Below are 14631 nucleotides of genomic sequence, written 5' to 3' on the forward strand. Positions count from 1 at the left end.
ATATTTGTTTTTGCAGTAGTTTTCGGGGGGTTATTTTTCCTGTAAAGATATCGAGATATATATCGTATATCGAGATATAGCAAAATATATCGAGATATATTTTTTGCTCCATATCGCCCAGCCCTAGGACCAGCCATACTTCTCAAGAAACCCAAAAGACCGAACAACTGGAAACCTAGCTGGACATCCAAAGGCGATCAACCAATGCATTCAAAAGCATCCAATGTGGGTAATTGACGACAAAACCTACCAAGACACCATTCAGTTAAGCACAGCACTGAGGATGCCCAAGAACGAGAATATATGCAATAAAAGACATGGAACCACTAATGAGGCAACTGAAAGTGTTCATCGAAAACAAGCTAAACATGGATGAGAACCAAGATGAGTCAAGCTCGTTATGACTAGCGATGGAACGGCCAATGATCATCTGGTACACCTTCATAATGAAGATGATTGTTCCACCTGTTCTACAACAACACAGAACAAAGGTGTCTCTCACAGCCAACCACCATCGAAAACCCAGAGTTACCAGAGAAACCCGTCCTGGTTACGCATCACTCACAAAGAAACCACCAAATGAGCCCCAAAATCAACAACCATGTTTATGCAACAGTAACCACAATAAGCATAGAAGGTCAGAAAGTCTGCCACCACCAGAAGGCATCATAAGAGGAATGCAATCTAGGAGACAAAGTTTTGCACTACAGCTCTACACAGCCATGCCAAACTACCTTCCACTGTTTGCCAAAGAACTTCCTGCCTTACTGGAGTGACTCCCGTCAGATCATGGATGATCCCTTGTCCAAGACAAAGATGCAAAAAGTCAATCGAAACTCAACTGGGAATAAACATGGTCAAACCTACAAGAAAAGTGGGGATCAACACAGACTGAAACAGATCTGACACTACCCTACACCCTGGCCCTACCCTACATTACCCTACACTACCCTAAACTCAACAAACATGTTCTTCCCACAGGTAGAAACTAGCTTCAGAAAGGAAACATGTAACTATCCATAAGGGTCAAGGTAATGATATTAAGATTGACGCACCACACCTAATATCTCTAACATCCTAATATCCACCTTAAAATCAAATGTGAGAGAGAGAGAGCTCCATGCACATCCACATTTTTACCACAAATTATGTCACCAGAAAATTAAAGGTAAACTGTCTCAACCTAGAACAATTTTTCCCAAGACACCATTTCAGGCATGAAAAGACCTCCAGCAAATCAACGAACCTGAAAACCAAGGATGCTGACAAATTGCTAATAAATAGTGCTACTGTGCTAATAAATAGAGTTTTCACTAGAGTTTGGATATTAACATCCGTGACAGAGTTTATAGTTATAACCCATTCAAATGAACGCCGGACGATTCTATGTTCGGCTGTAAAAATAAGTAATTCTTTCCAAATTCCCTATAAATTAATGAATAATCCTTTGAGTTAATTGACCTGTTTCCAAGCACACACACTGTTTATATACAAACTTAGCAAAAACATTTTAAGTATTTAACCCAGAATATCCTTTTAAAGGAAGCTTGTGGAGGTCCATGTCATTACCTTCTGATAATACACATCTATGAACATCTACACATACACATCTCGGAGGGGACCATTAGCAATACAAGAATACAAACAAGCCATTTCATAAGATGCCTAACCAAAACATGGCATATTTTCTACTTCTACATTCTCAATTGTAATATTTAATCCCATTAAAACTGGCAACATGCGCGCAATCAGCATGGGATAAAGCTCAGAGTAACAAGACAGACATCAGGATGTCAATAACTCTGCTGGAGAGTCACCTCTTATCCGCTGAAGGCAAGGTAAACTGCCAACATATAATTTACAGTCTATTTTAACTATTATAGCAGGTAACAGGAAATAAAATGGGATTTTAGAAAACTGTTTTTCCTAAAAGCCAAATTGCAAAGATAAATGGGCATACCAAGACGTGCAGCCAGGCCCAACAGCCATTTGACGTCTTCTGTGTATGGGGGGCTACGGGAAAAGTTGTTCGGATGATCGTTGTGGGCCCTCCTTCCCAACATCTCCAAGGCCAGCATACCTAAATAAGGACAGGAACATTTCGCCATCAACACTCTGTACTGTACGACACTGTACTGATCAAGTATTAAATTGACACATGCACCCAAACATCCTAATCTCCAGGACTTATGAGTACTGATAGAACGGAAATCATGCCTTAATTAATATTTCTCACTGTGAGAGTTCTTTGTGAGTCCTGCAACATGGACACAACCGACCTCTCCCTCACCTCTCTTGATAATTAATCACCACAATTCAGGACCAGATGGATCCTAATGGGTGCAAAACAGCAACATAAGGACAGGCAAGCCATGCCCTAATGGATCTATGTAATTAGAAATCAGGCGTCCTTACCGACTCTGTAGGCCGAGTGGAGGTAGTGCAGGCCCTGCTGGCTGATTGGTTGACTGTGCTGCTCGTCTTCCACAGGGAATGGTGCACTGACCAGGGAGGCGGGCTGGGACGAGAGTCCTGGAAGAGAAGTCCCCTGAATGGCCTGGATGGTGGCGCCTGAGTGTACTCCTGCTGCTGGGCAAAAAAAGGGGAGAGGATGTTCAGGGGTATCTATGAATTTGCAGACTGTCCAATGCTTTCCCAACAATTTCTGGAAAACTGGTAAGAACTGTAATGAACTTTTGTCTGCACTGAGTTTAAGGTGCACTAAATAACTATGCTTAAACTAAATAACTCAACTATGTAACTATGGTCTATGCTTTCAACATGGCGCCTCAAACGGCCGCCTCTGTGTGGAACTCTCCAGTTGTTTTACTGTATTTGTTAGTTTGTCCTGTTTTTTTGTTTTTCTTAAACAATCAGTTTCACCAGGGATGAACTGCTGAAGATTCAGCAGTACACACTAACCAATCTTCTACAGGTTTTTGATTATTCTGATGTTTTGCTGATTCTGATGTTTTGCTGAACATTGTAGTTTGAGGAGCAGCAGCGCTGCCCAAGCAACTCTAGGACGCACAAGCGTGGGAAGCGAGCCGGAAATCTAGTCAAACTCAGACATCGCAGCTTTAGAACCACGCTGCCTAGTATCCATCTGGCAAATCTCCGCTCTCTACCCAACAAAACGGACTACCTTCTCTCCTCAATCAAAAAAGGACTTTTCAAACTCTACAGCTCTGTGTTTCACAGAAACATGGCTGAATGGAGCCATTCCGTTTTCCTCTTTCATCCTCGTAAGTGTTTACATTCCATAGCGAGCGCATGTGAGTGCAGCGCTGCAAAAGCTGGCTGATCCGATCACAGTGCAGCAACATCCGGACTCTCTTATTATTATTCTTGGTGACTTTAATCAAGCAAACCTCACCCTTGAACTGCCAAAATACAGACAACACATTACATGCCCAACCAGAAAAAAATATATATTTTGGACCACTGCTACACCACAATAAAGGATGCATATCGGTCCATCCCTAGAGCAGCTTTAGGACTCTCTGATCACTATCTGGTTCATCTTATACCGACCTACAGGCAGAAACTGAAATCAGCTAAACCTATAATAAGGACTGTTAACCTGTTAAGCTTCACCAGTGCGTCGGCGCACTGAAGCGTTTTTTATTTATTTAATTCAAAATTACTATCAGATTTAATGTTATACCTTGACAAACTATACATCATTAAAAAGATATAAGACTCAAGTTTCAGTATTTGACCACTATTGTATTCTGAGAAACTCATAGTGACAGTTATGTCTTAATTTGTGTCAGGAGTTATGAAATGAAAAAATGAGTCGATACCTTTAATATGAATTATGCGTGTCAGCCGCTCCCATTCATAAAAAACTCCCGTGCTGTCGTCATGACAGCGATACACAAAACAACGTCCCTCAGGGCTTTAGCTCAAAAATGTGCAGATTTGGAGAAATATTGATAGATTCTTTTAGATTCACATCATATTTCTATAGACAGGAATAATATTTATTGAATTTATACCCAAATGCGTCAATGTAATCTTTATGAGCGTTTGGTATTCTAATTCACAGTGTTTTCAATTCATACCAATAGGCTGAGGGCGCTATATGCACAGTAATATAGTCCATATATGGCACATGAAGAAGAGCCATTATCATGTGACATTCCAGGAAGCCTCGAACACACACACAGCTAACAGAGATCGGCTGTAATCATGCAGATAAAAGATGTTTTGAAGACAATAAACATGATTGCAATGATATCTGATTTGCCTGTGTTCTTCAAGCCATGCCAGGTATTTTTATAATAATAGATTATATTTATAATGTAATGCTAATCTATATAGACTTCATCATTGTGCATAATACTATCAAATAATATATTTTCTGTCTGATTTTTTTATCTGAAGCTAAATTAGATCACAGAAGATTATTTAAAACATTCAGCTTGAGTTATAAAGTACGTTTTGAACATAAATATGGTTTTAATCTCATATATTGTCGTGTATTGATGGTGTGCTAAGCTAACATGCTAGCTAGCCCTAACTGTTAGTCACATGACATGGTCTTGAAAAACATTTAACTAAATACAGAGTTTTGGGCTTATTATCTTCAGATTTTAAACATAAAATGTTTAGACATGTGGCTTTAGCTGTAGTGCATTTCTAGATTGCTCCAGTGCCAATTTCAATTTTATTTTCATGAGGATGTTTCATAAAAAATAATTTCTAATAACTTTACAAAACTTTGAAGCTATTTATAACTATTTTTGTCATTACGACAATAATTAATTCTACATTTACAATAAACTGCCAGGTGTCAGCTTTCAAACGAGATCATACTTGTGCTTTTAGTACAAAGGGTTCATGAACTGTATCTGTTTTAGTTTGGGTATGTCATTTCTGGGGATTTTTCAAAAGTGGCGTTGCAGCTTAACAGGTTAAAGGATGGACTAAAGAAGCAGAGTGGGATTTAAAAGCCTGCTTCAATTGCACTGATTGGACTGTTTTTGAAGCAGCTGCCACTGATTTGGATGAACTCACAGATTATGTCACACCATACATCAGTTTCTGTGAGGACATGTGCATTCCTACCAGGACTTATTTAACATACAACAACGACAAACCATGGTTCTCAGCGAAACTCAGACAGCTTCGCCAGGCCTAAGATGATGCTTACAGAAATGGGGGAAAAAAATCATGTACAATCAGGCCAAAAACACACTGACAAAAGAGAATAGAGTGGCTAAAAGGAGACATCACAATCTACAAGACGACACCATTTCCCAATTCTGTAAGGAATAAACAACTGGCCGACGACCTGAATGATTTCTACAGCAGGTTTGAAAATCAAAGTCACACCCCACACCCACTCTGACAGTCTCTCTGCACATTGCACAACAATCAACACCTCCAGTAACCCCACTCTCCCCCTTCTGCACTTCAGATCAGTGAAGAGGACGTGTGTCGGGTCAGGAAACAGAAGACAAGGAAAGCACCAGGCCCAGGCGGTGTCTCACCAGCCTGTGCTGTCCAGCTGGCCTTCATCATCTCGCAGATCTTCAACAGATCTCTGGAGGAAGTCCCTTCCTGATTCAAATGCTCCACTATCATCACCACCCCCAAAAAAACAAAAGCACTGGCTAAATGACTACAGACCTGTCGCGCTTACGTCTGTGGTCATGAAGTCGTTTGAAAGACTGGTGCTGGCACACCTGAAGGACCCCTGCAGTTCGCTTATCTAGCAAACAGGTCAGTGGATGATGCAGTCGACATGGGGCTGCATTACATCCTGCAACATCTGAACAAACCAGGGACTTATGCAAGAATCCTGTTTGTGGACTTCATCTCAGCCTTCAACACCATCATCCCAGCAGTCCTTCAGACTAAGTTAACCCAGCTCTCAGTTCCTAGCTCTATTTGCCAGTGGATCACCAGCTTTCTGACAGATAGGCAACAGCTAGTGAGGCTGGGGATATTTCACATCCAACACCTGCACAATCAGCACTGCGGCACCCACTTTTTACAAAATGGAAGAAACAATTTGTAAATGTTTTTAATTTTTTTGATGATGTGTTTTTATCCACTTATATTTATTTTTTCTTTTACTTTTTTGATAATGTTGTGCTGCTCATCTAGGCCAGGTCATTTCTGTAAAAGAGATTTTAATCTCAGAAAGTTTTATCTGCTTAAACAAAATGGCAAATAAATGAACGGTTAAATGCACCCACTGGGCAATGATAAATATGTGCGCAACACCACTTATATTTATTTTGACATTAACCTACCTCTTATTCCATTTCGAGAAAAGACAAATTAACCTACCTCTTATTCCATTCCCTGTTAATTCTATTATATTCTGTTATATAAAGCACACCTGTACATACAACATTTTCTATTTTTGTTTATTTATATATTATACTATATATACATATGTATATTATCTTTAATCTTTATTTTTTATTTTACTACCTGTGAACTGTTGTTGTCTCTGTGTACTGGAAGCTTCTTATTTATATATTATACTATATATATATATATATACATATGTATATTATCTTTAATCTTTATTTTTCATTTTACTACCTGTGAACTGTTGTTGTCTCTGTGTACTGGAAGCTTCTTCTGTCACCAAAACAAATTCCTTGTGTGTGCAAACATACTTTTTAAACGTACAAGTTCTTTCTGATAACTAGTTTGTTGCACTAGCCTTAAATTATGTATATTGAGGGCACTGTGACAAATTGCTCATGTTTCTAATTTGTAATTTGCTTTAGTTAAAATTATCTTCAAGCTACATTAATAAAATGTACTTTTGTACAAGTAATATTTGTCACCCATGATTAAATAATATTGACAGACATCTCATAATTAGTTCCATTTTTGATTCAGGGAGTCACAATCCAATTCTAAAGTGCTTCCTGGTGCATTTAAATGTTTTCTTACTGACAATTCTGTCATGTAAAAACAATTTTGTCAACGTGAGTTGTGTCTCTTGTCTTGTCCTGTGACAGAAGGCTTTATACTCAAATTCAGAGGAAATTACTAAATCCACACTAAATCCAACTTTTTTTTTGTTGGTGTGGTTGCTGAAAAACACTGAGGCCATTTACATTCCTTATAAATGTGCTATGAACAAAACAAAATCAATAAAATTGAATAAATTATTCTTCAAGAACAGCAACATTCACACAATGAGATGGCCTTAAATAGTCGTTTTATTCTATGTAAGTGCAAATAATTTTAAATGCAGGTATTAAATCTGACGAAGGTAGTATTCATCTCTAGCAAATTGCTGTATATTGTACAACTGCATTTATTCAGAATTATTTAAAATAACTTTGTTTATCAAGGCCGAAAGTTGTGTTCATGTTAAGATGGAATTGAAATTCTACAACCAACTTGTCCTTACCTGCCACAGTAGTGCTAAGAGGCAGGGCTGCCTCTGCAGTATGGTATGGGTGGACAGCGATCTGAGTCATGGACGGCACTGGAACGCCAGGGAAAGTGACAGCGGTCGCTGCCATAGGAGGATGAGGGCCAGTGGCCACAGAAAATGGGTACTGAGCACCAATAAAAGCAGGGTGCATTCCCTGAGAAGACAAACAGATGCTCTTAAAACCAGCTTGATACGCCTTCCTCGAGTCATATACCTGCCATTGAAAAATTAAAACCACAAAATTAAGTTAAACCAAGGGAATAGCAGTAAAGATCATTATACATGTAAAAACAAACTGGTATGAGTCTCTTCATTTATATTCTGCCAGAATGTCATGCTATGCATCAATGACTGCCAAGTAAGCGTCTGCATTAGAGCTTAAATTTAGTATTAATTACCTTCAGTTAAATGCAGACAAATAATACTACAGACTGAAATAAAAATGCTAAGGACAGGTAATTGAAACCCATAATCGTTTCAATAGGAAATGAACAGAGCTCATACCTGTGGGTAGGCTGTCCCAGAGACGGGGAAGACGGCAGGACGGGGGACATGTTGAAGCGGGTGGCCCAGGTACTGCGGGGTGCAGACGGTGGGCAGATGGGTTTGGATGGTGGTGTAGGGATGCAGACCTGCCGTGTGTGCCATGGCTGAGCCCGGCAGCGCATGTGACTGGTATATGGTGGAACCGACGGAAATGACAGGTACTACGGCGGCTGCCGTCACTGTTGTAGTTACAGCCGAGACACCTGATGAATCCAAGACTCCAGTGTTATCCAGGATACCGCAGCCTCCCTCGGGTGCCGTTCTCCTTGCTCCACCGTTGGCCCCGCAGCGGCCGGAACCCTCTCGTTGGGCCCCTGAACCACCACCCACTGTTTGCTCGTACAGCCAATACCACTGGTGAGCCACCTCGAACAAGACCTCAGGATATACACCGCCTCCCTTTGCAGCCTCCTCAACAGCCATGCAAGCTTTCTCCAGCATCACATTATCCTGAAGAGAGAACAATGCAGAAAAGTGTTGTTTAAAAGCAACAAGCAGATGATTTTTATAACATTAGATTAAAAATGGATTGTGATCCAGTGGCTATGTATAATGAATGCGGGCTGTACTGGACAATACCTGCTCCTTGCACTGCACTAGAGCTCTCTGAATCTCGTTGGGGTTCAGGGCATGAGCGTGAGGCAGGCAGCTCAAGGCCAGCTCTGCCGCAGCACGCACCATGTTGGGATCACGTGCTCGTGATGCGCGGTCTGCGAGTGACGCCACCTCCGGAGGAGTAAGGTGCCCGTCCCAGCATTCCACCAGAATGTTGAGGGCAGCACTCCCAATTTCCATGGCCTGGCCTGTGCAAACACGACAGAAGAATTCAAAATCAAACAAAAGGCAGGTCTGCCCACCAATTTGTTAGAATACTCTTGTATTAACTTCATATCCATCCATATCTATCTACTTAATTAGAGCTGCACGATTAATTGTTAAAAAGATCACAATCTCAATTCAAACACTAGAGCTGTGTTTGATTCATCGATACAACGATGTAGTATCATCACATGGTGCTTGGCGATACGAGTATAAATACAGCTGCTTCTGTATTGATTCCGCAGCATGTGCGCAGCAGTGGACCACGTTTAATTTAAATACAAGAACAGTGTTTTAAACGGCGTGGTAAAGTCCTGGAATTAATTCATATAATATATAGGTTAGAACAAGGTTTTAATCTGGCAAGCAGAGGAACATAACTGGGGTTGCCTGATATCAAAAGACTTACTCCTCAAGCTTCAAAATATGCTAAATGTTTTGCTTTTTTTTTCCTCAACCTGGTAACCATGTGTAAACACTCTGTCTCTGGATAAAAGTGCTGGCTTTCTGAAAACACCGGTAAGCTTGCAGTTTAGCAATCTACAGTTCGATATTCTATTCACAGAAAAGTGTAATACATCAAGTCTGTGTTCATATGGGCCTGAGAGAGAGGGAGAGAGAGACTGTGCATGTATGAATTACCTCAGTCTGTGCCGCGTTCCTCTATTAACAGTGAAGCGCCGGTGAGTTTAAAAAAAACAGTGCTTCAAAAACAGTTAAGTTACCAACTGCTTGCTGAAAAAGATAATGTAGCTCTTCAGTGCTGAAGCTATTTTATTGATAAAAATTGAAGGGCGGCGTTGAGAAGTTTCTGCGTTGCTGAATGTTTCGGTGCACGCACCGCGCCCAATCTGTCCGAATGTGTGCGCGTGAGCTACAGTGAACAAAGCGCATTACAAAATGCTTCTAATTTTTCAGAGTGTGTTAATTAGTGCAATGATAACCTATCAGCAATGTAAAGATGATTTTATTAAAATATTAGAATGAGTAGGCTACATTACAATATAAATTTATTAGAACGAGTACATTTTTATTTTATGTGCTTAAAAACAGAATATTGTACCTGGTGGGGAGTGCCCAATGTTAACATGAAACTTACTCCATTACCTATATTGTTATACAGTGCTACAGAGGCCCTTCACAATGCAGAGGGCAACTGCTTGGTCTGCCTATAGTTTGCAGTTTAATAAACAGCTGTTATACTAAATTCTGCTGAGGTGAAATTTAGTGCAGACCCGTATTGTGATGTATATCGTAACGTGGCATCTGTATCATTATATGCATCGCATTGTGACTTTGTTGCTGATACACAGCCCTATCAAACACCCACACGATCTTATTCCTAAATGACAACGATTCGCCTGTGTCTATTAAACCTTTGACAAAATCACACCGGAACATTCAAATCTGCATTGGTGCTGCCGCTGACCCAGAGAGAGCAGATGTCATGTATAGGCATGAAACAGCTTCACAAACATCCATCCATCCATCCATCCATCCATTCATCCATATCTACCTATCTATATCCATCAATCCATACATGAGCCTGGAGAGATTAATATACTCTAGTATAGTACTATAGTTCTCCATACTGAATTGATACTCTAATGCCAAGGATATGAATTTTAAAGATTACATTTGCATTTCAAGGGGATAATAAATCATTTTGAAGTTTGTGATCCCTGCAGATTACACAATTATCCCTCACCTGTAATCCAGGATACATGTGAGGAATACGTCCTTGACAGCCAGTTAGGAGACACAAAATTATGCAGTCCGAGGGCATACAGGCCAATCTCAAAGGCACACAGATGCAGGTTGCGGTGGGGCCCCTGGTGGCCTCCACTGGCAGAGGGTTGAGTGAAAATGGAGGTGGAGCTGTTTCCTCCAGCTTTAATCAGCACAGTCTTGGCCAGCTCAAAGTAAAAATGGGCAGCTGCCTCAGATGGCTGGTTGGGCACATGTGGAGCATGGCATTCAGGCCGGCGGCCTTTATACCTATAAAGAGAGAAAGAGACCGTGTGTGTCATAAACAGCAGACTTAGAGTCAGAGAATCTGTTGTGACTCTGAACTGAAACAACATATTTAGTCAATGAATAGGTACTGAAGTAGAGATTTAGTTGTGTTTGTTAAGGGCTTAAAAGAGATGCTGATGGACAAGCACCAAAAACCGAGACCAAACCCACATAAGGGGCAATGAGGGCAAAAAGACAGGTTTGTCTCACCTGCTGGTGTCAGTACTCTTGGCTCTGGCTCCTCCTCCAGCTCTGCGTGAGCCACTGGATGACGATGAGCCAAGTGAATCAGATGACGAGCTGCTAATGCTATCACTGTCCTGGCCTCTTCCCCAGGAAGCAGCTGTCCAACCCCCTCGAAGTGGGCGTCGACTGAGAGTAGGAGAGCTGTCTGAGGTGGTCTCTGGAGCGCTGCTGTCAATGCTTGCCATGCCTGAGAAAACCATGCCAGAAAGAACACCTTTTTACAGTCTCAAAATTCTTTATGCATAGTTACAAATAATAAATTCAATTAATATATGCAAATTAATATATTATATTTGGAAATATATATTTTTTTTACAAATAATATATTATTAAATAACTATTTTAAAAAAGGCTAATGGGTGAACTGATCATCTTTGCAGTGATCTGTGCACTTCATCTATCTGTCTAATTAACAAACCCACTGTCTCCTACCAGTGTGTTTCTTTTTCTGTCGTACAGGTGATCCCCAGCAGCGTGTGCCGTATGCCCCGCGGCCCCCCAGTGCCAGACGACTGGGCACTGTGCCTTCAGGCTTGAAGGGTGCAGCTTCGCTCTGCTGTTCACAGGAGGTCGACTGCGCACCCTCTGCCAAGAAAGAAAGAGGGATAAAAAACAACAACTTTAAACTAGGTCATTTCAAACTCCACAGGGACCCAATTCAATAACATTTAAGCAATGAATTTCCTTCTGAAATTGAAGTGTCTACCCATGACACTTTGGTGGATGTGGTTCACCTTGATCTCTATTGTCAGAGATGCCCTCTCCCGTTGCTGTGCTCTGAACTCCGCCAGCCGCTAAACCTCCCTGCTGCCCTGCCGCTCCCCCGCCGGTCACGCCCTGCACAGCAGCTGATGTTGCTGAAGGGGTGTGCTTTGACACTCCCCCCGCGGCTCCGCTGGCACCATGGGTGGCGTGTTTGGATGGGCTCTTTTGGCTGCTGGTAGCTGGTTTGCTAGAGTAAAATGAGCTCAGAGTCTGAGGCTTATGCGTCTGGCTCTCACGGTCAAGGAGTTTGTCCAGAATCTACAAAAAGATGAAATCAGAAATTAATACAAGACATTTACTGCATTTCACACATGATATCTTGGCTTATGCTTCATTACAAAAATGTTATTTGAGAGACTAAGGCCTTGTTTAAACCTGGTATTAAGATGTGTTTTGGTTGATTGGATCACAAACTTATCCAGTTTCAACCACATCCAGAGGTTGTCGAAAATGCATTTGACCAGATTGCTTTCGTAGTGTAAACACTGATTGTGGTCAGATGTGTTCGAACAGCCACAAAACACAGCCTACTCTCCACCTACTGATTTAATGAGTAAACATTATGGGAAGTGCGCTAGCCAAACTTTGTTGGCTCGAGACCCAGGTTTGGTTTGAAGATTATAAAACATATCAAGCACTATATTCTCTCAATCATTCCTGATTCTAAGTTAAACCACTTTAGGATTTAATAAAGACACTTCGAAATTATTTAGCAAGCAATGACAGAACAATCACAGCAGTGTGTGTGTGTGTCTAATTATTCCCATTTTAATAATCCTCATACTTTTGCCAATTATACACATTTGTAAATAAACCCCCCATTAGTAACTTTTAGCTTTGTAGTCAATTAATTTAATTCCAATCATTAGGGGCCTGTTTGTAAACAGCCCCATATAGAGCATTGTGTGTTTTGCGGAAAAAGATGAAGAAGGTTTACATGCATTAATTCATGCATGTCAAAAGCAAACATTTCTTATTGTGTTTGAATACTAATGCCTGGTTGAAGTTATATATGACAAAATAATCACAACTGAAACTTTACTTTGCCACCACAGATAAATTTATACAACTTATCAAATGAAACTATTTCAAAAGACCAAAGCAATTAAACAGTAGTAGCCTATATAATTAAAACAAATGAACTCGATGGCTGCTGGCATTTATTCGAAGCCTATAAGCACTGGCAAATCAGTGGCTGTAATCATTCAATTATATCACACGACACAATGTACAAACTATTGAGCATACAAACAGTTATTTAAAAAGAAGCTTAACTTAATTCAACGTTGAAACGCAATTACATTGCTGAAAACAGTTTCTGTGATCCGCGGAGCATGCACTAATATTTTCAGTGGCGCTTTAACACGAAACAGGAAACTCGTGAATATTCATGTAAGCTCCGCCCAGTGTCACCAAAAATCTCAGACACCGAATATTTCAGAACACTGGTTCTGAGCGCTTGATAGCACTTTCTGCACAAATAGTTTAACAACGCTAGCAAGATGGATCAAAGATCTATATGATCTGGAGTCGGGCTATGGAGTAAGCATCTTTTCAAGTTTTTATGGACATATTTCATATACTCTAGTGCTCTAAACATGAATCAGCACTGTGTATGCGCATATATTTAATCACGTCTTCTTCAAATGAAATATATGTGCAAATAAGGTATTTATTCAATGTTATCCACATTTCATCTGCAATACCATTTTGAACTTTTGTAATACGTTTGGTCATTGACTTTTCAATGCATCATTATGCAAATTACAAACACATGAGAACCCATAAGTTCTCAGCTTCAAGACCCATGACTGGAAGATCAACGTACTACTACATTTCTCTGAAATGGTAGGAAATTAAATTAAATTGAATGTGGAGGATTTTAACTGTGACAAGATGATTGACAGGGCAGTTTAAACGGTGACAGGATAACTCCAAAAGACTTGCCTTTTTAAGCTTGCTTTGGTCATCTTTATAGGTGATCATCAGTGCTAGAGCCAAGTCTCCTTTTTCTCTCCGTGTGCCTTCACATAGCAGAGGATGCTCTGCCTCACTGACCGTTGTCTTCATACCTAATGTAAAAAATACAATAAAATGAAAAGTTGATAAAAAGGAGAGACAATTGAAACACAGAATGAAAGAATATTTTCGACAACACACATTACTGCTGGTTGGTTTTATATTTTTCTTGCTGATATACTCACCAAGAGCTGCAACAGCAGCCTCAAATCCCAGCTCCTCATCACCAGGCATTTCATTGTTACGGTTCCGGCTAGGAGGTCGAGAGCCCGTGGGAGAGACCACTGCAACAGGCAAGTGATAAGAAAAAAATATGAAAAACGAGCATGGGGATTTTGGGGCTTTTAAAGAGCATTTTTAACACGGTTGGATAAGGTCGATGTGTGACTTACCAGGGGTGCAAAGCACGTCAAATATGAAGCTTGCCAGCATGAGAGGCAGAACCGGACGATAGTCGCAGAAGTTTCCATCACGGAGCTGCTCTGCTCTGTCCCTTATGGAAGTCATTTCTACAAGACCCAGAGGAATCTTCTTCAGGAGAGCCACTACCTCTGACTCCTGATATGCCAGCTTGACCTAACACAAGAGCACAGTAGTTTAGAATTCTGGGACAAAAAAATACTCCACTGCACATCTTTGAGATCAGCCATCAAAACATTACAATGCATTTTTAGTCTGTGGTTTGTTATACTGTGTGTTAATAGAAGTGCTCAAATCTCTGCAATTTGTGTACACCTCATTTGCTATTGTTAAATTATATTACTTGGCATTATTTTTTATATTTATGAATGAATACATAAATT

At 40.4% G+C, this 14631-nt stretch overlaps 1 protein-coding gene across 12 annotated transcripts in view; it reads right to left on the bottom strand.

Moving 5' to 3' along the window:
- zswim8 (zinc finger, SWIM-type containing 8) overlaps positions 1-14631 on the bottom strand; it is a 54160-nt gene that overhangs the window by 15432 nt on the left and 24097 nt on the right. For 2 of the 12 annotated variants that reach the window (XM_081350996.1, XM_081350998.1), the window contains 12 exons: positions 14221-14404; positions 14014-14112; positions 13757-13881; positions 11779-12067; positions 11477-11629; positions 11009-11231; positions 10491-10780; positions 8543-8766; positions 7922-8413; positions 7391-7571; positions 2416-2586; positions 1961-2080 (listed from right to left, as the gene is read on the bottom strand). In XM_081350996.1, coding sequence (XP_081207122.1) covers positions 1961-2080; positions 2416-2586; positions 7391-7571; positions 7922-8413; positions 8543-8766; positions 10491-10780; positions 11009-11231; positions 11477-11629; positions 11779-12067; positions 13757-13881; positions 14014-14112; positions 14221-14404 — 2551 coding nt within the window. Of the gene's footprint in view, positions 1-1960; positions 2081-2236; positions 2334-2415; positions 2590-7390; positions 7632-7921; positions 8414-8542; positions 8767-10490; positions 10781-11008; positions 11232-11476; positions 11630-11778; positions 12068-13756; positions 13882-14013; positions 14113-14220; positions 14405-14631 lie in introns of those variants that run through there. The other 10 variants (XM_081350995.1, XM_081350997.1, XM_081350992.1 and 7 more) reach the window with 7 other exon arrangements.

Source organism: Scardinius erythrophthalmus, assembly GCF_964197995.2.
Source record: "Scardinius erythrophthalmus genome assembly, chromosome: 21".
In the NCBI taxonomy this organism is placed as follows: Eukaryota; Metazoa; Chordata; class Actinopteri; order Cypriniformes; family Leuciscidae; genus Scardinius; species Scardinius erythrophthalmus.